This window comes from Tursiops truncatus, chromosome 5 (genome assembly GCF_011762595.2).
Source record: "Tursiops truncatus isolate mTurTru1 chromosome 5, mTurTru1.mat.Y, whole genome shotgun sequence".
In the NCBI taxonomy this organism is placed as follows: domain Eukaryota; kingdom Metazoa; phylum Chordata; class Mammalia; order Artiodactyla; family Delphinidae; genus Tursiops; species Tursiops truncatus.
In genome coordinates, this window is record NC_047038.1 from 19,635,243 (window position 1) to 19,662,552 (window position 27,310).

At 34.5% G+C, this 27,310-nt stretch overlaps 1 protein-coding gene across 3 annotated transcripts in view; it reads left to right on the top strand.

Moving 5' to 3' along the window:
• The window catches only part of BBS7 (Bardet-Biedl syndrome 7), a 44,256-nt gene that overhangs the window by 9,089 nt on the left and 7,857 nt on the right, over positions 1–27,310 (top strand). For 2 of the 3 annotated variants that reach the window (XM_033856718.2, XM_004325252.4), the window contains exons 5-15: positions 4,432–4,618; positions 7,021–7,093; positions 7,531–7,647; positions 9,456–9,586; positions 13,575–13,659; positions 14,405–14,507; positions 16,156–16,348; positions 17,571–17,645; positions 20,646–20,711; positions 24,964–25,103; positions 27,126–27,290. In XM_033856718.2, coding sequence (XP_033712609.1) covers positions 4,432–4,618; positions 7,021–7,093; positions 7,531–7,647; positions 9,456–9,586; positions 13,575–13,659; positions 14,405–14,507; positions 16,156–16,348; positions 17,571–17,645; positions 20,646–20,711; positions 24,964–25,103; positions 27,126–27,290 — 1,335 coding nt within the window. The remainder of the gene's footprint in view (positions 1–4,431; positions 4,619–7,020; positions 7,094–7,530; positions 7,648–9,455; positions 9,587–13,574; positions 13,660–14,404; positions 14,508–16,155; positions 16,349–17,570; positions 17,646–20,645; positions 20,712–24,963; positions 25,104–27,125; positions 27,291–27,310) is intronic. The other variant, XM_033856719.2, reaches the window with a different exon arrangement.

Here is a 27,310-nt window from a genome sequence, read left to right on the forward strand (position 1 = left end):
TCCATGAACATGGTATATCTCTCCATTTGTTTGTAGCATCTTTAATTTCTTTCATCAGTGTCTTATACTTTTCTGCATACAGGTCTTTTACCTCCTTAGGTAGCTTTATTCCTAGGTATTTTATTCTTTTTGTTGCAGTGGTGAATGGGATTGTTTCCTTAATTTCTCTTTCTGATCTTTCATTGTTAGTGTATAGGAATGCAAGAGATTTGTGTGCATCAATTTTGTATCCTGCAACTTTACCAAATTCATTGATTAGCTCTAGTGGTTTTCTGGTGGCATCTTTAGGATTCTCTATGTATAGTATCATGTCATCTGCAAACAGTGACAGTTTTACTTCTTTTCCTATTTGTATTCCCTTTATTTCTTTTTCTTCTCTGATTGCCGTGACTACGACTGCCAAAACTGTGTTGAATAATAGTGGCAAGAGTGGACATCCTTGTCTTGTTCCTGATCTTAGAGGAAATGCTTTCAGTTTTTCACCATTGAGAATGATGTTGGCTGTGGGTTTGTTATATATGGCCTTTATTATGTTGAAGTAGGTTCCTTCTTTGTCCACTTTCTGGAGAGTTTTTATCATAAATCTGTGTTGAATTTTGTCAAAAGCTTTTTCTGCATCTATTGAGACGATCATATGGTTTTTCTTCTTCAGTTTGTTAATGTGTATCACATTGATTGCTTTGCATATATTGAAGAATCCCTGCATCCCTGGGATAAATTCCACTTGATCATGGTGTATGATCCTTTTAATGTGTTGTTGGATTCTGTTTGATAGTATTTTGTTGACGATTTTTGTACTGTATTCATCAGTGATATTGGTCTGTAATTTTCTTTTTTTTAGTATCTTTGTCTGGTTTTGGTATCAGGGTGATGGTGGCCTCATAGAATAAATTTGAGAGTGTTCCTTCCTCTGCAATTTTTTGGAAGAGTTTGAGAAGGATGGGTGTTAGCTCTTCTCTAAATGTTTGATAGAATTCACCTCTGAAGACATCTGGTCGTGGACTTTTGTTTGTTGGAATATTTTTAATCACAGTTTCAATTTCATTACTTGTGATTGTTCTGTTCATATTTTCTATTTCTTCCTGGTTCAGTCTTGGAAAGTTATACCTTTCTAAGGATTTGTCCATTTCTTCCAGATTTTCCATTTTATTGGCATATAGTTGCTTGTAGTAGTCTCTTATGATGCTTTGTATTTCTGTGGTGTCCATTGTAACTTCTCCTTTTTCATTTCTAATTTTATTGATTTGAGTCCTCTCCCTCTTTATCTTGATGAGTCTGGGTAAAGGTTTATCAGTTTTGTTTATCTTCTCAAAGAACCAGGTTTTAGTTTTCTTGATCTTTGCTATTGTTTTTTTTGTTTCTATTTCATTTATTTCTGCTCTGATCTTTATGATTTCTTTCCTTCCACTAACTTTGGGGTTTTTTTGTTCTTCTTTCTCTAGTTCCTTTAGATGTAAGGTTAGATTGTTTATTTGAGATTTTTCTTGTTTCTCGAGGTAGGCTTGTATAGCTATAAACTTCCCTCTTAGAACAGCTTTTGCTGCATCCCATAGGTTTTGAATTGTCGTGTTTCATTGTCATTTGTCTCTAGGTATTTTTTGATTTTTTCTTTGATTTCTTCAGTGATCTCTTGGTTATTAAATAGTGTATTGTTTAGCCTCCATGTGTTTGTGTTTTTTACATTTTTTTCCCTGTAATTGACTTCTAGTCTCATAGCATTGTGGTTGGAAAAGATGCTTGTTATGATTTCAATTTTCTTAATTTCACCGAGGCTTGATTTGTGACCCACGATGTGATCTATCCTGGAGAATGTTCTGTGTGCACTTGAGAAGAAAGTGTAATCTGCTGTTTTTGGATAGAATGTCCTTTAAAAATCAATTAAATATATCTAGTCTGTTGTGTCAGTTAAAGCTTGTATTTCCTTATTAATTTTCTGTCTGGATGATCTGTCCATTGGTGTAAGTGAGGTGTTAAAGTCCCCCACTATAATTGTGTTACTGTCGGTTTTCTCTCTTATAGATGTTAGCAGTTGCCTTATCTATTGAGATGCTCCTATGTTGGGTGCATATATATTTATAATTGTTATATCTTTTGGATTGATCCCTTGATCATTATGTAGTGTCCTTCCTTTTCTCTTGTAACATTCTTTATTTTAAAGTCTATTTTATCTGATATGAAAATTGCTACTCCAGCTTTCTTTTGATTTCCATTTGCATGCAATATCTTTTTCCATCCACTCACATTGTCTGTATGTGTTCCTAGGTCTGAAGTGGGTCTCTTGTAGGCAGCATATATGGGTCTTGTTTTTGTCTCCATTCAGCAAGCCTGTGTCTTTTGGTTGGAGCATTTAATCCATTCACGTTTAAGGTAATTATCGATATGTATGTTCCTAATACCATTTTCTTAATTGTCATGGGTTTGTTTTTGTAGGTCCTTTTCTTCTCATGTGTTTCCCACTTAGAGATGTTCTTTTAGCATTTGTTGTAGAGCTGATTTGGTGGTTCTGAATTCTCTTAGTTTTTGCTTGTCTGTAAAGCTTTTGATTTCTCCATCGAATCTGAATGAGATCCTTGCCAAGTAGAGTAATCTGGGTTGTAGGTTCTTCCCTTTCATCACTTTAAATATATTGTGCCACTCCATTCTGGCCTGTAGAGCTTCTGCTGAGAAATCAGCTGTTAACCTTATGGGAGTTCCCTTGTATGTTATTTGTCATTTTTCCCTTGTTGCTTTCAATAATTTTTCTTTGTCTTTAGTTTTTGCCAATTTGATTACTATGTGTCTCAGCATGTTTCTCCTTGGGTTTATCCTGCCTGGGACTCTCTGCGCTTCCTGGAATTGGGTGGCTATTTCCTTTCCCATGTTAGGGAAGTTTTCAACTATAATCTTTTCAAATATTTTCTCTGGTCCTTTCTCTCTCTCTCTTCTCCTCTGGAACCCCTATAATGCGAATGTTGTTACGTCTAATGTTGTCCCAGAGGTCTCTTAGGCTCTCTTCATTTCTTTTCATTCTTTTTTCTTTATTCTGTTTCGCTGCAGTGAATTCCACCATTCTGTCTTCCAGGTTACTTATGTGTTCTTCTGCCTCAGTTATTCTGCTATTGATTCCTTCTAGTGTATTTTTCATTTCAGTTATTGTATTGTTCATCTCTGTTTGTTTGTTCTTTAATCCTTCGAGGTTTTTGTTAAACATTTCTTACATCTTCTCGATCTTTGCCTCCATTCTTTTTCTGAGGTCCTGGATCATCTTCACTATCATTATTCTGAATTCGTTTTCTGGAAGGTTGCCTATCTCCACTCCATTTAGTTGTTTTTCTGGGGTTTTTCTTGTTCCTTCATCTGGTACAAAGTCCTCTGCCTTTTCATTTTGTCTATCTTTCTATATATGAGGTTTTCCTTCCACAGGGTGTGGAATTGTAGTTCTTCTTGCTTCTGCTGTCTGCCCTCTATTAAGAGAACTTCTGAAATCATATGCAGAGCCACAAAGTGAAGCCATTTGAACAATAATTGAAGAAGAGAAAATCAATGAGGATCATTATAGGATAAGGAATAATTTTAGTATCAAAAATTTTTTAAATAGACCTTAGAGGAGAAGTGGAAAAATAGGTGAAACCATCAAATAAATACCCTCTTTATGATCACATGGTGATAGCTATCTAGAAGTGAAGATAATATACTAGTATATAATTTTTGTCAAAAATTTTAGCTCCCCAGTGGAAACTTGATTCATTATAAGAATTATAACATAGTTGAGATTATTTATCTAAATTTTGTTAAATATAATTTGAGATGAAGTTATTATTTCTTTTTTCAAGTTAAAATTCTAGTGAAGTCATTTTTTCCACTGTTTGTTATTTAGTTTCAAGTAGATTCAGTTCAAATAGGCTTATTCTATTCAATGTGGTAGTAAGAAAGCTAACTGTAGAGTTAAAAACTGAGTTGCAATCCAGTCTACTGTCTACTAGTTCCGTGCCTTTATGCAAGTTATTTAACATTTTATTATTCTCCTTAAAAAGGGATAATAATGGTCCCTAGTTTATAAAGTTATGAGGATTGAGCTAATACATGTGTCACTTAGGACAGTGCTTGGCACATATTACACATTCAAAAAAGTTACTTTTTGATATAGTAATTGTTTTCAGATATAGACAATGAATATTACCATTATCTTGTCTTTGTTTTCAGTTTTTCTGAGCTCAATTTTTGAGACGCCTGAGGCCTGTAGAACCTCATTTTCAGTTTTCAAAATCAATGCTTTACCAAAAGGCTAGAAATTAAGTGGGGGGAACGAAAACAAACCAAAAGTGTCCTCTGAGTCTGTGATAAAATGATAGTAAACTGTATATAAATAAACTTTTATTTTCATCTCTGAAAATAATTCAGGAGCTTCCTGAATCTTAAATTGATATCTTAAATTACTTTTAATATTCTCAGGCACATATCTGGCTCAGACCTTTTTCTCAGTGCAAGTTATATCTATAACCATTATTGTGACTGCAAAGACCAACATTATTACCTTTCTGGAGACAAAATCAATGACGTCATCTGCCTTCCAGTGGAAAGAGTACTTCGTGAGGTACCGGTGTTGGCCTGCCAGGACAGAGTACTCAGAGTTTTACAGGTTGCTGTTATTTGCATTTTTATAGTTTTTCATAATTTAGGTAAAAAAATATTGCTGAACAGTGTATACTTGAGATAAATTACTTTAGTGACTACTACCACTTTAAATATCTTAAAATTATATCTTGAAAAATTTTTTTAATATTTTAATTAACAAACTTTTATTTTTTTTCCTTGAGGCAAATGTGTAGAAATCTTTGACAAGTTTTTAGAGAGGCATATATGGAAGAAAGGACACTTTCCCCCCCCCACATAATATGTGAGTTAGTACAATAAGAATCTAATGCCTTTGCTATAGGGAACCCTTCCTAGCTTTTCCTTTTTTTTTTTTTTCGCGGTACGCGGGCCTCTCACCTCTCACTGTTGTGGCCTCTCCCGTTGCGGAGCATAGGCTCCGGACGCACAGGCTCAGCGGCCATGGCTCACGGGCCTAGCTGCTCTGTGGCACGTGGGATCTTCCCAGACCGGGGCATGAACCCGTGTCCCCTGCATCGGCAGGCGGACTCTCAACCACTGCACCACCAGGGAAGCCCCCCCCTTTTTTTTTTTATTTCTTCTATCGCTCTCCCCTCTCCCGAAAAATCAAATTAAAGGAGGAAATTGGGTTGGGGAGAGGGTGTTAGGCTTTAACAGGAGAGAGTTGAGATCAGGGTTGTATCATTTGAATTTACCCAGCATTTATGACAGTATGTTGAACAGAATAAGCACTCAGTAAATATTTGAAAAAGCATCTACTATCTTTATATTTCTATTAAAAACCATGATTGGCTAAAACAACTACTTAAGGCCATTCTTATTAGTAGTACTAATTACAACTGTCTTCTTGAAAGTGACTTTTTTTTTTTTTTTGGCCGCACCACACGGCTTGCGGGATCTTAGTTCCCAGACCAGGGATTGAACCCAGACCCTTAGCAGTGAAAGCACTGAGTCCTAACCATTGGACCAGCAGGAACTTCTGAAAGTGACTTTCAATAAAATAGACATACCCTCTCTCTCTTTCTCTCTCTCTCTCTCTCTCTCTCTCTCTCTCACACACACACACACACACACACACACACATACACCCATAAAACAAAGTTTAGATGTAAATAACGTATAACAAGTGGATTAATTGGATCAAAATTTAGGATGATAGTGCAATTGAACAAAAAGTCTAGCTGTTTATTCTGTGCCACCAAAGGCTATCTCACTCTTTGGAATTTCATAGTTAGATGGCTTGTCTCGGCACCATCCCTTTTATAGAAGAAATCAAGTGGTTCTATGAAGTTCTTTTTTTTTTTTTCCTCTATGGGGAATTAAAGTAATGTTCAAGGTTCACTCTAGGGGGGTGAACGATTAATTTCTCCCCTAGCCTTTGCTCAAATATGAGTTGTTTGAATAAGGCTTTTAACGAGTTGGCTCATACCCATTTAGAAATTGATCTGGCTGAATTCTAGGATTCTGCTTTGTTTAACAAGAGATCCATATGCTAATTGTAAAAAAAAAAATCACTAAGTATTTGTGCAAAGTAAAAAGTTGAAGTCTTTCCTCTGCCCTGCACACTTTTCCCCTACTCTCTGTCTGCCTTTGTAGGCAATCCGTTACCTCAAAGGTAGCCTTTTTAAAAAAAACAGTTTTGTGTGTATTCTTTTGTGTTTATATAGTTACATGTAGATATCTGTGAATTTTTAATGTTTTTCTAAATAAAATATAAAGCATATGGCTCTTATATATTCTATATATATTTAAAAATTTTAAACAATAATGGTATACCAGATTTACTGTAATTTTGCCAATGTTTTTTCATTGAGTGATTTATCATATTTTTTCTATGTGAATTTAATACTTCTACCTCATTCTTTAACAGCCTCACAAATACTATTCACAAATACTATGCAAATACTATGCATTATAAGTGACAAAATTGAAAAAAAGACAAATAAAAGGATTTAACTGTTTTCTTATCTAAAAAGCAGGTCATTCTGCCTCTTACTAGAGTGGGTTTCCGAAATACCCAACGGCAAGGCCAGAGTTTTCTGAGTCTGTTTGAATGTGCTCTAAGTTAAAGCCCTTGAGTTAGAGAGGACAGAAGAAACAACTTGTTCATGGAAAGTTTTGATAGGGAAATTTACCAGTGTCAAGTTTTCAGGCAAACAAAGTACCTAAAGTGAAAAGTATACAAAGTGGAGAATATTTGAAATATTTATTTCCTCACTCTTTATATTTTATATATGTATATTTTTATTATAAAATGAGTCGACATGTGCAGAATTGCCAACAAATAGAAGTTAATATTCACAATCTAGTTTTTTTCAGTAGTTTTATTCCAGGGTTCTTTATATGAATATTGATATTATTTATGAATACCTATATTATTTTAAATTTGTCTTCTGTTTTAGTTTTAAAATACTTGTTCTCCTTCAGGGATCTGATGTGATGTATGAAATTGAAGTTCCTGGCCCACCTACTGTTTTAGCCCTACACAATGGAAATGGCGGTAATCAGGGCTTTATTTTTGACAATCAAATAAGGGAGTGAGTTACGTTATTTAAGTTTAGATATTTCAGGGTTTTTAATCATTTAACTATATATTAAGTGAAAATGGGAAATTGTAGGAAGAACATGAACTGGAATAGAGACAATTGTCTTCTAACTTGCCAGTTGCTAACAGTAATGTGTTATTGAACTTTAATTTTTTAGTTTCCTCATCTTAAAATTAGTTGATGAGGAAAGGTCTTATCTCTTATGGTTATACATTCTGTGAATGTATAACCATCCTTCTAAATTAAGTAAATTAATTAAAATCTGTCTTCTCATTTAATATTTTAAATGAGATTTTTACATGAAAGACAATACATTTGAAAATATTTCAATTTTAAAGAAACAGTATGAGTTGTGGGGTAAATATAATATGTTGACTTTAAATATAACTAGGTGACTCTGGAGAAGACCTTTTGTTTGGAACGTCAGATGGAAAACTTGGGCTTATTCAGATCACTACATCCAAAGCAATACACAAATGGGAAATTCGAAATGAGAAAAAGAGGGGAGGTATTATTTATTTATTTATTTATTTATTTATTTATTTATGGCTGCGTTGGGTCTTCATTGCTGCGCGTGGGCTTTCTCTAGTTGTGGCGAGCGGGGGCTATTCTTTGTTGCGGTGTGCGGGCTTCTCATTGTGGTGGCTTCTCTTGTTGCGGAGCATGGTCTCTAGGTGCACGCGCTTCAGTAGTTGTGGCACGTGGGCTCAGTAGTAGTGGTTCATGGGCTCTAGAGCGCAGGCTTAGTAGTTGTGACACATTGGCTTAGTTGCTCTGTGGCATGTGGCATCTTCCTGGACCAGGGCTCAAACCCATATCCCCTGCATTGGCAGGTGGATTCTTAACCACTGCACCACCAGGGAAGTCGGGAGGTATGTTTTTGATGTAATTCAGATTCTGAATTTCAGTGATTTTTAAATAAAATATACTGGGAATTTCCTGGTGATTCAATGGTTAGGACTCTGTGCTTTCACTTCCAAGGGTGTGGGTTCGATAGATAGATAGATAAATAGGTCAACCTACATTATATAGTTCATTCTGTTTTATTTATTCATAATGTATAGCAGACTTAGCAATTTACAGAGCCGCCTCAGGTTTATTTACTCTTTGTTTATTTAGCAGGTCTATCATACTTTTGCCATAATTTTTAAAGTAAGATATGCTAATAGTAAATTGAGGTGGATAGGCTTTTATGCACTAATGTCTATCTATAACATTAACCTATGCTCAAATCCATTTTTCGTTTTTTGCTGTAGGGAATTAATTGGAATTTGGGAGTACTTGGTATGAGGCAAAGAAGTGCAGTTGGGTCAGGGAATATTCCTTTTTTCTAAGGAATTTACACCTTTCTAAGGGGAATTTATATCTGACTTGGTAGGTTTGGATGGCTATTTATAAGTACAGCATGAGATCTGATTGACAAGAAAACGTGTTAACAATGTATAAGATTTAGGGGAAAAGAATGTCCAGGAAGAGGAAAAAATAAAGGCAGAGGACTTGAGGCAGAGGTAAACTCGATTCATTTGAGGAGAAGAAGGAAGACCAGTGTGGCTAAATACGTTCGTATGGCATGAGATGAAGTCACAGAGGTAGAATAAGGCCAACTCATGTAGGTCCTCATGAGCCTTGGTAAAGGGGTTTGAATTTTAATCTAACTGTAGTGAGGAGTCATTGGAAAATTGTAAGTGAGGGTATGATGTGATCTAATTTACCAAACTAAAACAAAAACACTCCGTGGAGAGTGGGTTTGTAGGGAAGCAGGTCAAAATTAGAGGCATGGAGTTCAATTGGGAAGTTATTGTTATAGTTGTTTTGTTTTGGTTTTTTTAAATTTTTATTTATTTATTTATTTGTTTTTTTATATTTGCCTGTGTTGGGTCTTTGTTGCTGCACTCAGGCTTTCTCTAGTTGCGGCGAGCGGAGGCTACTCTTTGTTGCGGTGCGTGGGCTTCTCGTTGTGGCTTCTCTTGTTGTAGAGCGCGGGCTCTAGGCGCGCGGGCTTCAGTAGTTGTGGCACATGGGCTCAGTAGTTGTGGCTTGCGAGCTCTAGAGCAGAGACTCAGTAGTTGTGGCGCCTGGGCTTAGTTGCTCCGCGGCACGTGGGATCTTCCTGGCCCAGGGCTCAGACCCGTGTCCCCTGCTTCAGCAGGCGGATTCTTAACCACCGCGCCACCAGGGAAGCCCTATAGTTGTTTTAATTTACCCTAGTTTTTTTTTCCTACTCTGATTTGATATACTTTTTTTTCATTCATACTTGGTATATTTTTTACTATAATATCAATTTTATTGATAACTTATCATTTACCTTTTTTAAAGGTATTTTGTGTATTGACAGCTTTGACATTGTGGGTGATGGGGTTAAAGATTTACTTGTTGGAAGAGATGATGGAATGGTGGAAGTGTATAGTTTTGATAATGCAAATGAACCTGTTCTACGATTTGATCAGGTAAGTTCACTTTTAAAAAGACTATATATGCTTATTATTCATCAAACAATTATAGAGATGACTGACTTTGTGTTTTATTAAATGAAATATATTAAAATCTTGTGTTTGGCTTAAAATATCTCTGCTTGTGTTTGGCTTAAAATATCTCTGCATTATCAAAATCTTCTCTAGACTACTCTTATGTTTGAATAAATGACTATTGCCCTCAAGCTGAACAATAAATTACTTTTTTATTTGATTTCTAAATACTGTATATCCAAATTATTATATGTATTACCTTAGTTTCTATAATGCGTAATAGATTACAGGAGTAACATTTTTATGTTTAGGTAGCATAAATGAGATTGTGTTGTTTTAAAGTAATCAGGTTTTAGGAATAAACTTTGTATTGTTAAGACAATATCAAAAATATCCTTAAGCAGAGAGGGAAAAGTAGCAATTTCACTTCTCGCCACCCAAGATCCACAGTATGAGAAGAAATACTAGATAAGAGTAATTTTTAGTTCACAAATTTTAAGTGTAATTAAGCTTGTTTATCCCAAGGTGCAGAGTCACATGGAGAAGCATTCTGGCATAAACTGAATCTTTCATTTTCATAAAGTGGTGTTCTCCTGTCCAGGGTTTCCCCATCCTGCCTCATGCATGATGTATTGAGGCTGTTTAACGACAGCAACAAAAAACCACAACTCAGTATGAACTTTTCTTTCTTTGTCTAATTTCTCTAATAGTGGTAAATTTCTCCCAGTACCTACTTTAATTGCATATCAGTAAATAACAGATGTTTTGGTACATAGATAAAGTGTATTATTATTTAGATAATATGGGGATAAAAACATTATACAACTTATTTTCTGGATTTATTTTGTACTTGTTCATCTTTCTTTGGTGCACAAAGTTACCTTGCTAATGATGCAAATAATAGTTTAGGCTTAAAAGTACATAATAATCCTGTGTTGGTGATCTCCCATTTTTTTATCATCGACCCCTGAGAAACTTTCCTATATAGACCCCAAGTTTCCTCTTTGACTTCTATTCCAAACCCCAGTAATGACATAGCATGTCTCCCCTCTGCCAGGTGTGGCACTAAGAATTCCTGTCTTCCCAATCTTTCTTCTGTTTGTCTGATGATAGAGGTACTGCTTCCATGTTGTGTTAAGGCTGCGAATATGCTGCCTCATCTTGATTCATGACGTCACTCTCTTTATTGTTTTCCTAATCAGGAGAAGTCCTCTTATCTGACATAGTCTGGACTGATGGTTAATCAAAAGAGTTAAGGAGCAGATCATAAAAAGACAATATGTACATACCTTAAACATCACATTTTAATTTAAACTTATAAATATATATTTATTCACCAATATTTTGAGCAGTGACCAAGGTCTTTTCTTGTGAGTTCCCCTAATTGGCATTCCATGTTGTTACTTACATAAAGCATGTCTATACTATGTTGTCTATGATCTCCTGTGTTATGGTTCTATGACTCTTTTTTTTAAGGTGTAAGTTGAATTAACTAAATCTACAACTCCAAGACTTTTATAAAAAGGTACTTGAAGTACATAAGATAAATGAATTTCATTAAAATGTTGTATTGACAAAAAAAATGTAGAAATTAAGTTTTTTAATTTTTATAACTTTTTCTGAGTACATTAGGTTAAATAAGGTACTTCTAAGTAAGTGAAAGAGTAAGTTATAATTAATAGTCACTCAATAAACCACTCAGAAAGTGAGAATGTGTGTGACTCTTTTGACTCAGTAAAACATTCTTCTGTAGTCAGCTGGTTTCCAGTGTTTTGCTTTCAATAAATAGAAGGAGGACCTAATCAAGGTGTCAGATGATACATCATTAAACATTTTCAGTGGTAGATCAGATGATTTTAGGTATGTAACTTGGAAGATATTTAAACAATAGAGTGAACTTTCTACAACAAAATTTCTTTTAGTCTCATCAATATCTTTATGGGACTAAGCTCGATTAGTGCTTCTATCTATGAAAATGAAAAAAAGGAATAGGACTGATGTTGAACTCAGTCTCATTCTACCAATATATAATTAATACTCATTGTGGTACATGAATAATTTAGAAGGAAAAACTGTCCTATTGTCTCATGAGATACATTTCCTGTAGAATTTTGTTTTAGTGGTTAGTTATTAGTTAAAAATATAAAACATATATTTGTCGATCAATTGTGAAATACTAATAATTAGACAATAGAAATTTCTAATTCTTAGAGTTTTTTAATCACAGAAGATAAAAAAATTCTATTTTTTCTTGGTTGCAGAGAAGTATAAAAGAATTTCAAGCATATGAGTACATTACATTAAGATAAATATATGTGGGGGAAGTGGAGTGAAAATAGAAGTTTAGGGAACAATGTAAAATTTCCAGCTGTGAAAGAACGATTTGTTTTTTCATTTTTAAGTCAATTGTGTGTATAAATTTGTCTTGATATTTAGATTCATTGGGTATGATTGGGGTGTGATTATGTGACAGTTTTATTTTAAAATTATAATCTCTAAAACTTCCAGATATTACATTCTTTGTAACTATTTAAAGTGGTGATGAAAATCTGAAAGTCAGTTTAAAAATGTACACAGGGATGGATGCAGTTTTGTTTGTTTGTTTTTTCAGAATTAACTTTATCGAGAACATGAACAAAAAAGTTTGAAGAATTCTAGTGTATATGAAATCCACTGGGACACTTGTTAAAAATGCACTTGTTGGGGAATTCCCTGGTGGTCCAGTGGTTAGGACTCTGCACTTCCCTTGCAGTGCGCACAGGTTCCATCCCTGGTCGGGGAGCTAAGATTCCTGCAAAATGTGCAGTGCGGCCAAAAAAAAAAGAAAAAAAAATGCACCTATGAACCTAACTTCATGCAAGTGTATAATCAAACCTTTGTCACTTGAATCTCTCAGGTAATTAGCTCAGGAACAGCTAAGATAGCCTGATTTGCAGAATAGCTCAGAGGTTTGCCTCTTACAGGGAGGATGAAGAGAACTAGCATTTTTAATGCTGGTGTCCATTCCCTGTACCTTCCCCTTTAGGACAATGGTTCTGGGCCTTGCCTGATAATAATTACCTGGCAGAGCTACTGGTCAAACTCATTAATGGGTTGCCAACACATTTTTTTTTAAATGAAAGAGAATAGATTAGAATATATCAGAGTGCAACACAAACCTTTTAAGTTATATCTGTTGTTGTGTATGTTCATGTGTGAATTATACCAGATTGCAATATGAAACTTATTGCTTGCTTTCCAAATCGCTTGAAAGCCACTGACCTAGAGTGCTTGTTAAAAATACAGATTCCTAGTTGACTCACCCAAATGATTATTGTCAGGCAAGTTTGGGAAGTATTGCTTAAAAGAGATATAAACCCTGAAGCATCTGAAAAACTTGGTCTCCATAGTAGCAAGTTGTCTAAAGTTTCCATGTAAGCTAGCGTCTTCTTTATTCTTCTAAAAAACTATTTGGAGAAAACACATGAGAGGTGGTCTGTGGAATTCAGGTAATAAACTAAATGTATTGAGAGTTTTGCTTATGTATTTTTTTTTTTTTTTTTTTTTTTTTTGCCACGTGGCTTGTAGGATCCTAGTTTCCTGACAAGGGATGGAACCCAGGCTCCCTGCAGTGGAAGCATGGAGTCCTAACCACTGGACTGCCAGGGAATTCCCGCTTACGTCATTTTTTTAAAAAAACTTATTTCTTTATATAAATAAATGATTTTGCTCATTAGATGATTACTGTAGCTGAGTGGTACACACAAATATATGAATCATTTTCAATCTTCTTTCCCCAAATTAAAAAGCACTGGAATTTTCAGCCATTTGTGTAGGATTTTCACCTTTCCAATCTCAGTGTCTACACATAATAAGTATTCAATAAATATATGTTGAATGTTGGGAGACAGCAAAATAAGTTTTGTGGCTTATTATTTCACATATCTGTGAAATTTTATTAATGACGTGCTTGATCTTAAATTTATTTTAGACGTTGTCTGAGAGTGTCACATCTATCCAGGGTGGTTGTGTAGGGAAAGATGGCTATGATGAAATCGTGGTATCTACATATTCAGGTAAGGTAAATGGTAATAGCTAGTTGAAGAAAGAATCAATAATAAAAAATATAAATTTAATAAATTGCTTTTGATGATTGCTTTTTAAAATGTTTATTAGTAAGTCACTCTTACCTACAGCATTAAAAGCTCTAATGGTTAAAAAATAAGAAAGGAAGGAGTAGGTGTATTGATTTATAAAACAGTTAATATTTGAATAATACTTTTTAAAAGTACTTAGTATATCTCTAGCATCTTTGAAAATTAAATGATATCCTTTGGTTTAAAAAGAATATTTACTGAAATTTAGTTTGTTTTGTTACTGTGTACATTTCTTATAAAACTTGCTTGCTTTTGAGTAGGTCATTTTTGTATTCTCACAATAGTTATATGAGAGTTTAACTTGCCATGAAAATAATTTTTGAAAGACAACTTTTATTCATCAGCTGTTTTTGGCATTTGCCTAGAATGTGTTGACTTATTCCATACTTGAAAACTAAAACTTTAAATTGAGAAGTGAAAGATTTCCTTAATCATAGTATTACAGTATTTCAGGCAAAACAAAAAAGGTATCCAAAGTAATTTCTTTATGGTTTGAATATCTTCTAGCTTGATTTCTTTTGCGTTTTGTTTTGTCTTGTTGTTTGAAAAGGAATAAGTCCAAGACTAAGTGAGGTTGATGTTGGTGGACACAGGGGCATGTATCTTGGGTTTCTTTTAGCACTAGCAGCACTTAACGGTGCACGATTGTAATTCATCTCTGCAGGCTGGGTTACAGGTCTGACGACAGAGCCTATTCACAAGGAAAGTGGACCGGGAGAAGAACTAAAAATTAATCAGGAGATGCAGAATAAAATTTCTTCATTACGGTAATTTTGGATTTTTGTTTGCTGCTTTTTTTTTTTCATTTCATAAAGTGTGTGATTGTTGTTTTTTTCTTATTTATAAATGCAGTATATTTTATTGGAAGGAATTATACATTTAATTAGTTTATGACCTTTTTAAATAAAAGCTTATCAGTTTGAGAAAATTAGCAGTAAGTGCTGATTAATATTTTGGAGTTAGAAATACACTTTTTATATGTTTTATTCTATGTTGTTTTTTTCTTAGCTCAAGAATTGTATTTTTTCATTCATTTATTATAAACAGTTACAGTGTTTTTTTTGTTTGTTTGTTTTCATAGACATTAGAAAGAAACCAACATAGATGGCTCTGTTCCTCATTAATTCTCATGTTTACTGCTCTTGTGGACCCTTCTGAGTCTGTAACTTTGGTTTATAAGTTTTCTTACTGGAAATGAGTAATGTTGACTCTCTTAGACACAGGGATTGCTTTCATGACCTGTTCAATTTGACAAGTCCTGTGAAAATGGCCTCAAGGAAAATTGCTGCATACAGTGAAGAAGTGGGAGTCGCTGAAACTTTTAATGACTATTCTCCTTACCCTAGCCCTTCAGCCCTCAGCCCTCACGAGTGAGGGCTGATCCTTTTTTGGTGGTAGTTGATGGCTACAGAAGTTTTTGAGGCAACCAAATGCCACAAGTACTAGTTCACTAAAGCCACACCACCAGTTCACCACAAACCAGTTCACCAAAGTCACCAAGAGAGAAAGCTCTAATGTTCATGCAGCAAGGACACCAAGGAGAGTTAATGAACTACTATCTCATGTCCTCAGTACAATACCTCATATTTATAACCAAGTCAGCCCCCTCCTGATTCCACTGGAATGTACGTTCACGAGAAGCTTATGTCTATTTTGTTCATTCAGCACCCGGATCCTAAGTACATAGAGTCACTCAGTAAATATTTCTTGGGCGAATGAATCTTTTCTTTCGTTTAGTGCACAAATCCCTTCCAAGCGCCTTCCCAGACTTTTCCCCCTCAACTGGGGCTAGTAGCTAAACCTCATGTTGTTCTACCCTAGTTACTATTGACTTCATTTCCTTTCCCTTTAACTGGAGCAGCTCTAAGCAATGCCTGCACAGTTCAATCTCCAACACTTGGTAGAACTTCAGCTGTACCTCTGGCTCGTGATTATCCTTGTGGTCTCCAAAATATTCATACTCAGCAGCCTTCTTATTTTGTCTTTTGCCCCTAATGTCTTACTGAAAGGTACATGTTTACTGATTTCACACGTTCTGTTTCTTCTTATTAAATCTAATATGTTCCTCTACCCCAGAACAATCAGTTTCTTTTCTGATTAGTGCTATATGTGACTGTAACCAGATTCATGTATTAAGATTGATTATTTGCAGCCTGCCTTGATTCTTACAATGCCTTATTAATATTGCTGGTGTGGGGCTGAGTAGATGTTTTAATTTTTAGATCAGAGTTAAATAATGTGGAACCATTAGGTCAGTCATAGAAGTAAAAATTTTGTTCCTATTAGTGTTATAGTTCTGACTCAACCAATAAAAATGTATTTTGCAGCAGTAAATGTCTCAGACTTTTGTAAATATTCTAAGGATCTCAAATGTTTATACTCATAGGTGACAAATTTGTATATATTTTCCTCTAGGAGTGAGTTGGAACATCTGCAATATAAGGTACTACAGGAAAGAGAGAAATATCAACAGTCTTCTCAATCAAGCAAAGCAAAATCAGCAGTACCTTCATTTAGTGTAAATGACAAGTTTACATTAAATAAAGATGATGCCAGCTACAGCCTTATCTTAGAGGTTCAGACGGCGATAGATAATGTCTTAATACAAGTAAGCAAAATGTCTAATTTCTTTGTTTTATGGCTGGATCTATTTTGTAAACAAGTCATATGCACTAATTATTATTGAACACTTTTAAACGGTGATTTTAAATGTTTATCTTAATCTTGCATTAGCTAATCAGTTGGCTCATAGATTATTTAAATTATGTCTTTATTTTTTATTTATCCCCTACATATTAAACAAAAGACCAATGGACTTAAGTTTCAGGAAGACCTAGAAAGGACATTAAAGATTTGTTCTCTGGTTAGCCTTTAGGAGAATCTTAACAGAGATGTGACTTAGAAAACTCCAGTATTTTATATCCTTATTAGAACCTTTTTTAAGCTCCAACTACTAAAATAATACAGCCTGCTCATTAACCATCAGTTTCTAGGTAGATAATCTCAAAAGGTGAAACTTAGGGATAATAATGTATAACTCCATTTATCAATGTATTTAATTCTTTTTTCTTTTTTTATTATTAGTTTTTTTAAATTTTTATTTTACATTGGAGTATGGGTGCCTAACAATTATTTTTTCTTTAAATTGGAAGATATTCAGGGAGTGGAAAAGGATGATAGTAGGATGAATGGGAAATAAGCAAGATGGAAAACCCATCAGAAAATGAGAAAAGAATAAAGAGGAAGAAGACAAAGTTTTAAAAGATGTGGGGGAGAGATCAGATTATTAATTAAAACTTAGAGGCAGAAATGTCTCTCAGGTAATGCTAGCTCAAGGGCTACTGCATTGAACAACTCCAGAAGCACCATTCACACAGAACACAGTGCAACAGCATTGTCCTAGAAGCTACCTCTCTGGAGGAGACCAAAAATTATCCCCTTTCTGTGTTACAGGTGAAGTAAGAAATGATAAAAATGAACTGATATAGCAAGAATGGTCATATGATTATTTGCAGCCCATGGTAACATTTTTAGCACTGACAAAAAAAAGTAGGAAGAGTATACTTTAAAGAGAGTGATGAGAGATGAAATTCTGTGATCTGATTAATCCAAATTAGAAAAAAATAGGTCATTGTAATATAACTCTTATTCTTTATTATATTTATTTTCTAGAAGTGCATATTATCAAATACAAGTTAAGAGAGTTCATACTGTCAAATTTAGAGACAAACGTAAACTAGAGCTAAGGAGAACCCTTAGAGAAAATATGTGTTGTGAGAATTTTTAGTTTTTCATCTAAACCTTTTTTTTTTTTTTAATATTGACTGTAGAGTGATGTTCCAATAGATTTACTAGATGTGGATAAAAATTCTGCTGTTGTCAGCTTTAGCAGCTGTGATTCTGAGGTGAGTAAAAATATAAAAAATTCTTCAAATGCTTTCATTTCCATTATGCCATTTTGTATAAAGCCTGTAAATGCTACTAGTGTTTGATGTTTCTTCTGTATTTCCTTTCATAACCCTTCCCTCAAAATCTGCTTCTACTCTCTTTCCCTATCCTCAGAAAATCCAGAAACTGGAGTGTTGTCCTAAATTCCTTCCTCTCTCTGATCTGTTAAATCCAGTTACAGTAGTTCCGTCTTTTTCTGCTGGAGATACATTCCAAGATCCCCAGTGGATGCCTGAAATCAGAATAGTACGGAACCTCTGTATGATACGGTGTTTCTTTCAGCATCACTATTTTTGCACTTTGGAGCTGTTATTAACTAAAACATGGGTTATTTGACACAAGCACTGCAATACCATGAAGGTTGGTCTATGTGATAACTGAGATGGTTCCTAAGTGACTAACGGGCGGGTAGCATATACAGCATGAATATGGGATGATTCATGTCCCAGACAGGATGGAATGGGATGTCACAAGTTCTCATCACACTACTCAGAACGGTGTGCAATTTAAAACTTATGAATTGCTTATTTCTGCAATTTTCTGTTTAATATTTTCAGACCACAGTCGACTGTGGGTAACTGAAACCCTGAAAAGCGAAACCACAGATAAGGGGGGGTGCTGCTGTAGTCACTAATTTTTGTCATTTCCACCTCCTTGCTCTTCTACGTCTACTCTGCTTCATTTGCACTTCTGTTAACCTTCCAGGCCCTCATAATGCTTTTGCTTGAACTCCTTGTCTGCCAGTTTCTGTGCCTCCAGTGTTGCCTGTCACCTCCAGGTTATGCTGTGCACTGCCACCAGAGAGGCCTTCCTAAAAGACAAACATCCCCGTGTCATTCCTTTTCTCAAAACCTTTTAAAGATTCCTTATTTCCTGAGGTGCATGTAGGTCAAGATTCCTCACTGTAGCATAAAAAACTTTCTGTAATTCAGCTCTTGATTACATCTCCAACTTAATCTCTCACCAGCTGCTACCTTCCCTCCCATGCACATGATTTCTGCCAAACTGAAGTTCTTAAAATTTCTTGAAAATGCTATACAGCTTCACACATTCCTACATTTAAACATGATCTGTTCCATCTGCCTGTCTTTCCTCACTTTTTCTTGTTGACTCTTGCTTAACCTTCATTCAACAGACATTTATTGAACACTTACTGTGTGCAAAGTACCTGGGATGAGACCATATCAGAGCTTTTGGACGTGCTTACTGTATCACTTCTTTCTGCATGGTACTGGCTGACTAGCATCTCAGAGCTTAGGTGTGGCTCCTGAAGAGAAGTTAGGGTTCAGAGAAGGTCTGGAGCAGCTGCATTGGAGAAGGCAAGCCAGAGCAGGAAATGGTGACTGGAGTTGGCATTAAAAAGGGAAGGATAGGGCTTCCCTGGTGGCGCAGTGGTTGAGAGTCCGCCTGCTGATGCAGGGGACACGGGTTCGTGCCCCAGTCCGGGAGGATCCCACATGCTGCGGAGCGGCTGGGCCCGTGAGCCATGGCCGCTTAGCCTGCATGTCCGGAGCCTGTGCTCCGCGGCGGGAGAGGCCACAACAGTGAGAGGCCCGCGGACCGAAAAAAAACAAAAAAAACAAAAAAAACAAAAAAAAAAAGGAAGGATAACAAGAGTAGATAAAGAACAAAGTTGATAGTTATATTAGGGAATAATTTTCAAAATAATTTCAGAGTAAAGCTTTTTTTTTTGATAAGAGATTTTATGGCAGTTGTATTATTTATCATATGTGCTTTGTCATCCCTGTTTGAGAATAAAACATGAAAGGATTAAGAACTACATTTTTATGATCATTTAAAAAATCAAGTTAGTATGAACTTCAGATCTTTAATTCCTAAGTTACAGTGAAAGATTAACCTGTTTATATCACTGCAGGATTCTTGGAAATGAGTATTTCATACTAATTTAAAACCTATTTTCTAGAATGATGGCTTAAAAAACAAATCTTATGGAGATTTCAAGTATATACAGAAGGAGAAAGAATACTGTAATAACCTCCATGTACTCATCACTAACTTTAACATATGGCCAGTCTCGTTTTATGTTCTTTACCCTCTCCCTCCCCATCCCAAACCAAATTCCAGACATTTTATCGCCTTTAATTAATACATATAATTTTATCCATAAATACTTAAATATATAACCTTTGTTTTTAATTACACACAAGTATATTTATTTTTAAGTTGACTGATCCTCTGTGTTTGCTGAGTTTAAATGATTTGAAATTAAAACATTTGAATTTTCTTTTTAACATTAGCATTCTTTTTATTTCTTCAGTATTTATTAAAAATAGGGAAATAGCAGTGCCTGAAAATTTCATATCAAATAGTTCACGTTGCTTTGTCTGATTTTGCAATTCATGCACACAGATATACTCTTCTGTTTTTAGTAGTTTATTATTCAATTTTAAGAAGTTATCATACTTGAAGTAACCTCTCCAATTCTGTTCAACAAATGTGTTGAATGCCTACAGCCTACCTGACACTATGCTATTTGCTGGGAATGCATAGATGAGATATTTCTCAGTTGTCTATAAGTATGTGTGAAAATCAAATACATTCAACACTGAACATTGATGTTTTTACCTTTATAATACAAACATTAGGAGTTTGCACTGCCAGTTAAATTTTTGGGAGAACAATTAATATTTTAAAGTGTTATTGGAGAGATTTAATATGGAAAGAGCACTGAGCTTTAGAGTCTTAAAGATACGAATTTGAATACCAGTGTTATTACTGGCATTTAGGAAATTTACCTAACCCTTCAAACCTCAATTTCTTCATCTGTTAAAACTTACCACATAGGGTTGTTTGTAGGAATAAGCATAAAGCTCATAGCATGGTCCCACCCAAATGATGGGTGCTCAGTAAAAATAAATATTATTATTACTGTTGGTGCTGTTGTTATTGTTAAAAACATAGATTCATCCTTTTCCTCAACTTTGAATTCTTCCTAGTCAAATGACAACTTTCTTCTCGCCACTTATCGGTGCCAGGCAAATACCACGAGGCTGGAACTCAAGGTAAAACTGTTTGAGATTACCTTTACTTGAAAGTTTGAACTTTCTTTTTTCCTTGGTAAATCTTGCAACATATGATATCATTTCTTTGCATTAAATTTCTCCCTGAAATGAGCATTTTGGAATAATGTCTTTTGAATGACCTATTACGTTTTAATTCAGCCCAAACCACTCTCTTTTCTGTTAGCACTCAACCAGTCACATTCTCTAAAATTACCAATCCTAAATTTCCTCTAACTGGAAATATTTTTTATAATTTTCTATTATGGAAAGTTTCAAGCATACATAAAAGTAATGATTCCAGTTTCAGCGATGATCAACTCATGACAATCCTGTTTATGCTGTCACTCTCCATTCCAAATTATTTTGAAGCAAATACGAAATACTTTATAATTTTATTAGTAAATATTTCAGTACATATGTTTAAAAGATAAGAACTCTTTTTTTCTAAGCGATTATGTAAAATTTGTATTTTTTAAAAATTTTTTATTAGGGTATAGTTGATTTACAATGTTGTGTTAGTTTCAGGTGTACAGCAAAGTGAATCTGTTATGCATATACATATCTCCACTTAAACGATAAGAACTCTTTTTAAAAACATAACCACAATACTGTTATCACACCTAAGAAAAATAATAATAATTCCTTAGTATTATCAAGTGTTTAGTGTAGTGTTTTTTTTAGTTTGTTTGATCCAATCATGGTCCAAATAAGGTAATTTGGTTATTGAAGTATCTGAGCGTTTGTCCTATATTTTCCTATTATCTGGATTTTTCTGATTGCATTCCAGTGATGTCATTACCAACTATTCCAGGGAAAATCTTTGAAGTTTCCTTTTGCAATTTACTAACATAATCACTTTTATAATTAAATACTGATTGTAGCATATAAGTTTATTTTGGTTATTTAATTTTTAGTGTGAAATTTAAAAAAAAAATATTTTTGATATGTTTATGATCCAAAAATTAAGCACTATAACTTTTTCCTGATGTTCTGAAAATCAGAGTATGCTTTTTTCAAGAGAGATGCTATTGCACAATAACTTTTTCATATCTGGTTAAGGAAGTTCCAGTTAAAATGTAATTTTTTTCTAAACAATTTATTTTCATCTGTATAAGTTCCCTTTCATGTATTTTGAAAGAAAAATTGAAAACTGGTATAAGTTCTAAAGGAATATACTTCAGCATATTTATGTAACCTAATTAAACATTTAGATTACATTCACTGAGCTAGATTGTGCCAATAAATTAGGAAGTAGGCCTAAAAATATTAAAAACCTATGTTCTTTTTTAAAATTGGATACAATAACTTTAAAGTTCAGAGGAAAGAGTAAATGCCTGAAAAGAGCCAACAAAACTATGAAAAAGGAGAAAAGGTGGAACTTATCTTGCCCTATGGTAAAATGTACTATCAAACTACTATAATAAAAATAATGTGGGGTATTTACAAGGCCTAAATAAATAGGTCACACAACAAAATAAAGTTTAGAAATATAGCCCAGCACATATTTATGGGAATTTAATGCCCAGCGTTTTTAGATAGGGAAAATTCTATTAAATTACTATTTTTATTTAAAAATTGCTTTTGGTGGGACTTCCCTGGTGGCACAGTGGTTAGACCCACAGCAACTAAGACCCAATGCAGCCAAAGATAAATTAATTAATTAAAAAAATAAAAATTGCTATTGGTACAACTGGCATCCATCTGGAAGAATATTAAGTGGATTCTTATGCCATATATTATAAAAGATAAATTCAGATGAATTAAGTACCTAGTTATTTTCAAAAAGAAGCTGTCTTCCAGATAGTGGGTAAATATCAGAATATGAAGACTGCCTATAAGTTGTTTAAAAAGACTACCCAGGGTGGTCCAGTAGTTAAGAATCCACCTTCCAATGCAGGGGACGCGGGTTCAATCCCTGTTTGGGGAACAAAGATCCCACATGCCACGGGGCAACTAGGGCCGTGCACCGCAACTACTGAGCCTGTGTGCCACAGTTAGAGAGCCCGCGTGCTGCAACTACTGAGGCCATGCACTCTGAAGCCCACGTGCCACAACTAGAGAGCCCACACACCACAACTTCTGAGCCCACACACTGCAATGAAACGTCCCACATACAACTAAGACCCAACGCAGCCAAAGAAAGAAAGAATCTTGTTCCTTAAAAAAAAAAAAAAGACTACCCAATTAGGAAAATAGGCCAATGTGGATAGGCAGTTCACAGAAGAGGGAATCAAAATAGCTAACAAATACTAAAAGAACATATTCTACCTCATTATCAGTTAGGGAAACTCAAAATAACAAAAATCAGTTTCCGCTTGTCTAACAGATTGGCAAAAATTTTGAAAAAGCAGAATTACCAGGTGGCAGGATGAGGAAAAGGACACTCTCAATCATAGCTGAAGGAAATAAAAATTCTTATTGCTACTTTGGTAAAATAGGCTATAATCCCATTTGTTGGAATCTATTTCATAGCAATAAAATCACAGTATTGTACACACAGATATGTATATAATTAACTGCAGCATTGTTTGTAGAGGCAGAAAAGTTGAACCAAAGTGAACACTCAGTAATTTAATGTTTGAATAAATAGCTGTTTATCCATTTCATAGAATATCGCAGAGCTGCAATAAAGAATGAGTTGGTCAATTCCTGTTAACATGGAGCAAATTCCATGAAAAACACAAAATGCAGATAAAAGTCCTACATATGTATATATATATATATTATCTATAATATGAAGAAATGTATAAAAAGAAACATACCTCTCTGATATGATAGGTCATACAATAGGGGGAAGGTATGGGTGGGATGGGAGTGGGAAGGAGGTGATGGTATTAGGAGAGGCAGAGATAAGGGAAAAATCTGGTTATTAGAAATAAAAACAAAGATGTCTATGATATAAATAGAATTTAGTCATGTGAAGTTATGCATTTATTTTTGTACATCTGCATAGAGAGATGTATGAAAGAAAGGTTGACTATCAAAATAGCAATAATGATCATCTCTGGGTGGTAGGATTTCAGATTACTTATATGTTAATCCTAATTTTTCTTCATTGTGTGGATTTGTAAAAAATGAATATGAAGTATATAATCAGAGAAAGCATTATGACTTTTCTTAATATTATGAACAATTATATTCTTTTTTTAAAGTTGATACTGCATTTACAGTTATTATAAAATATTGGCTATATTCCCCATGTTGTACTAATTGTGAACTTATTGTGGAAAAATTTATGTGCCAGTGTAAGCTTACCCTTTAAAAAGAAACCCTAAAATAGAGCTTTATCAGATCGATTTTTTCTTTTCCTTCTGTATTTTTATTCTTTTCCTTATCTCTTCTCTCTTCCCATTCAGAACAATATTTTCAGTATAAAGTTCGCAAAAAATCTTGCTTTAAACTTTTATTTATGTTTCCCATTTAGGTAAAACATTGATTTTCCCCCCCCCTCACATGCCAGGAAAAGTATGAGCTGATGTATCAGCTAGATTAGAGAAGCTGCCTTTGTAATACAACAGGTACTACAATCCACTTCATGAATTGGAACAGAGAAGAGCTGAAAGGGACAGGAGAGAGAAACTTGACTGCTTTCTAACTCCTAAAATTAGGTCTTCATAATTTCATGAATTAGGGTTTTCTGTAAGTGTTTTAAATTCTCAGGATATCCAACTAGCCATATTCAAAATAGCTTAAAAAGAATTTCCTAATCCAAATATGTCATAAGTAAATTGTGAGTATGCTTCTCTATTTTCATAGAAAGTCAAGAATTAAGTTCTTGGAAACTTTTTTTTTTCTGTCAGTAGGTTTTTATAACAATAGCCATATGCTATAATACCCCTATTTCTGAGAAAATGAAGTATTAGTTATTGACCCACTTATCCCTTCAACAAAAATATCTACATTTTAACCATTTTTTTTATGTGAATCTTATACAATATATTATACACCTACACTTTTAGATGTGATAGGGTGGTGTGTGAGAATGTCTGTCTTTTGGAATGACAGACCTAAAAAATATGTGGTGGGGATGACTTTCATAGATGGATTAATTTTGCTTTTGATTTCCAAAATCTTTTAAAATTTTCTTTTACGGTAGAGGTAAAAAGTTCTTGTTTCATAGAATGTCCTTATTTCCTTCAGCATATTACAGAAGAGATTACGGTCTGAGTGCCTGCTTGCTTGTGTTGAACATTTTAAAGATAGCCTTTATGTTGCCAGATTATTCTTATTTTCTTTCCTCTTTTGTGTTCAGATTCGCTCAATTGAAGGCCAGTATGGCACACTTCAAGCATATGTGACTCCAAGAATTCAACCCAAAACATGTCAGGTCCGCCAGTACCTTATCAAACCCCTTTCACTCCATCAAAGAACTCACTTTATTGATCATGACAGGTAGGACAAAGGAGGGAGAAGTTTATTTTTAGGATATTACATGATGCAGATAAAGTTGCTTTTTATTTTAGTAGTGTAAATTCTGGTAGCTTGTTGTACTTTTTAAAAATTAAATAAATATTTAAATGCTGTGTACAGGTTTCCCCCGCTATCTGAAAGTAGCGTGTTCCTATGAAACCTTTCATAAGCCAAAATAGCATAAAGCGAAGAAGCAGTTACTGTAGGACACATCTTGATAATGGATGCTCAAAATAAATTGGGATAAAGCACAGATGCTCACAGACAGTTCAAAGCTATGTGGTCTGATGAGTGTAGTTCCTGGAGAAGGAACTCGGCGGGGCTGCTCTCAGTGCTGCTGGGGTACTTGCTGCTTCGGTAACAGCCGCTGCAGAACAAACGCTGAGGCTGTTTTTGCTTTTCACCTTTTCTTGGTAAAAGCAAAAATCCTCTTTGGATTTCTCTTGGTTACCGAAAATAGGCACTCGTGTAGGCCTTTTGTAAAAACAAAGTGGCATAAAGTGAACTTTCAAAAAGCAGGGGATACCTGTATTATTTCTAATAGACGTAAGCGTCTTTGTCTTCTTTTAGAGGCTGATTTGAGCTGGACTTTCCTATCTTTCTCATATATTTACCATTCTGAAATCAGTAGAGTAATAGTTCTCTGTCTCAAACATCTATCGTGAGAAAATACTGTTTAGCATTTGAGTTCTCTGTAAACAGGACCTTATTGTGTTAGCCTCAAACATTATATTTCCTTTCTACTTCACCTCAGGGAATACTGGTAGAGCAATTAGTTGTGATAGTCCCTATTATTTCTAACTTCCATTCCAACTTAATTATCCTCCTGGTTATAGTTTTTCACTTTCTTTTCTGAAAATGAGAGACCATGGCCTTAAATGAAGAAGGGAAAGAAATGAACAATTAGTGAATACTTGCCCTGTGCCATGCATTGTGCTCAGTGCTTAGGTGTTACCATTTAAGTCTTACGGCAAAACAAGTAGTAATGTTTGGAAAAGTAAGTAACTTGTTGATATGAGAAACAGAGTGAAGATTTGAGGCCAAAGCCTATGTATTTTTCTATTGCAGCTTGTAATTTTAAAGGTATGTAATTTAAATAAGATGTAAGGAGAAAAGTTCCTAAGGAAGGTTTTGGGAAAACATTAAAGAGAATGGATTCTCTGAGGGTGTCTTCCTGCTTAAAAGTCAGAGTTGTTAAAGGAGGTATAGCGTGGTGTTCTGGAAAGAACAGCAAACTGGGACTCAGGAGACTCAGATTATATAGCCTGATATCTGTTCCTACATGACTTTGGGAAAATAATTTAAGCTCTGGGCTTTAGTTCTCTCATCTGCAAATAGAGTTGGTGTGGCAATCTCAAAAGTCCTTTCTATTCTGTATTCTCTTAAAATTCTTTCTGTACCTTTAATTCCATAAACTTGCATTTTCTTAATTCTTTATCCATTTGATTTATTTTAAATTTATTTGATTTAGTTTACAACCTTTTGTGTGTATGTGTAATTTGCAGATAGAAAGTTAATTCCATATCCCTGCAAAATAGAAGGTATCATTCCCTAACTTTCCCAGTGGCGTGCAGCTAGCGTTTCAAACCCATGTCCATCTTACTTAAAAACCCAATTCTTTGCCTTCACATTATGCTGATTTTTTCCTTTAGGAGATTCTTATGTTTTGTAGTTCCTATAATATAAACACTAGATGAACTTTTAAAAAATGGAATTTACCTGAGTAAACTGAATTGTATTTGTGAAGGCATGTTATAATGAAAACAAGCTATTTATGTCACTTAACTGAATATTAAAAGTACAGGTATAGGTAAGCATTCTTTTTTTTTTTCCCTTGAAATCAAAATGTTTCTCTGATGGGTAAGATAAATCTGAGAAAAATTAAATGGCTGCTTTTCTATTTGTAACTACTGTTGCAAAATTCTGTTTTTTAATGTGTTGAGTACATATAATACCTCTGTGTATTCCCAGACAAATATGTGTACCTCTACTGTTTAATTGCAGACCCATGAATACACTGACTTTGACAGGCCAGTTCAGTTTTGCTGAACTTCACTCCTGGGTGGTTTTTTGCCTGCCTGAAGTTCCTGAAAAACCTCCAGCAGGAGAATGTGTGACATTTTACTTTCAGAACACCTTCCTGGATACACAACTTGAAAGTACCTACAGGTAAATAAAACTTATTCCTG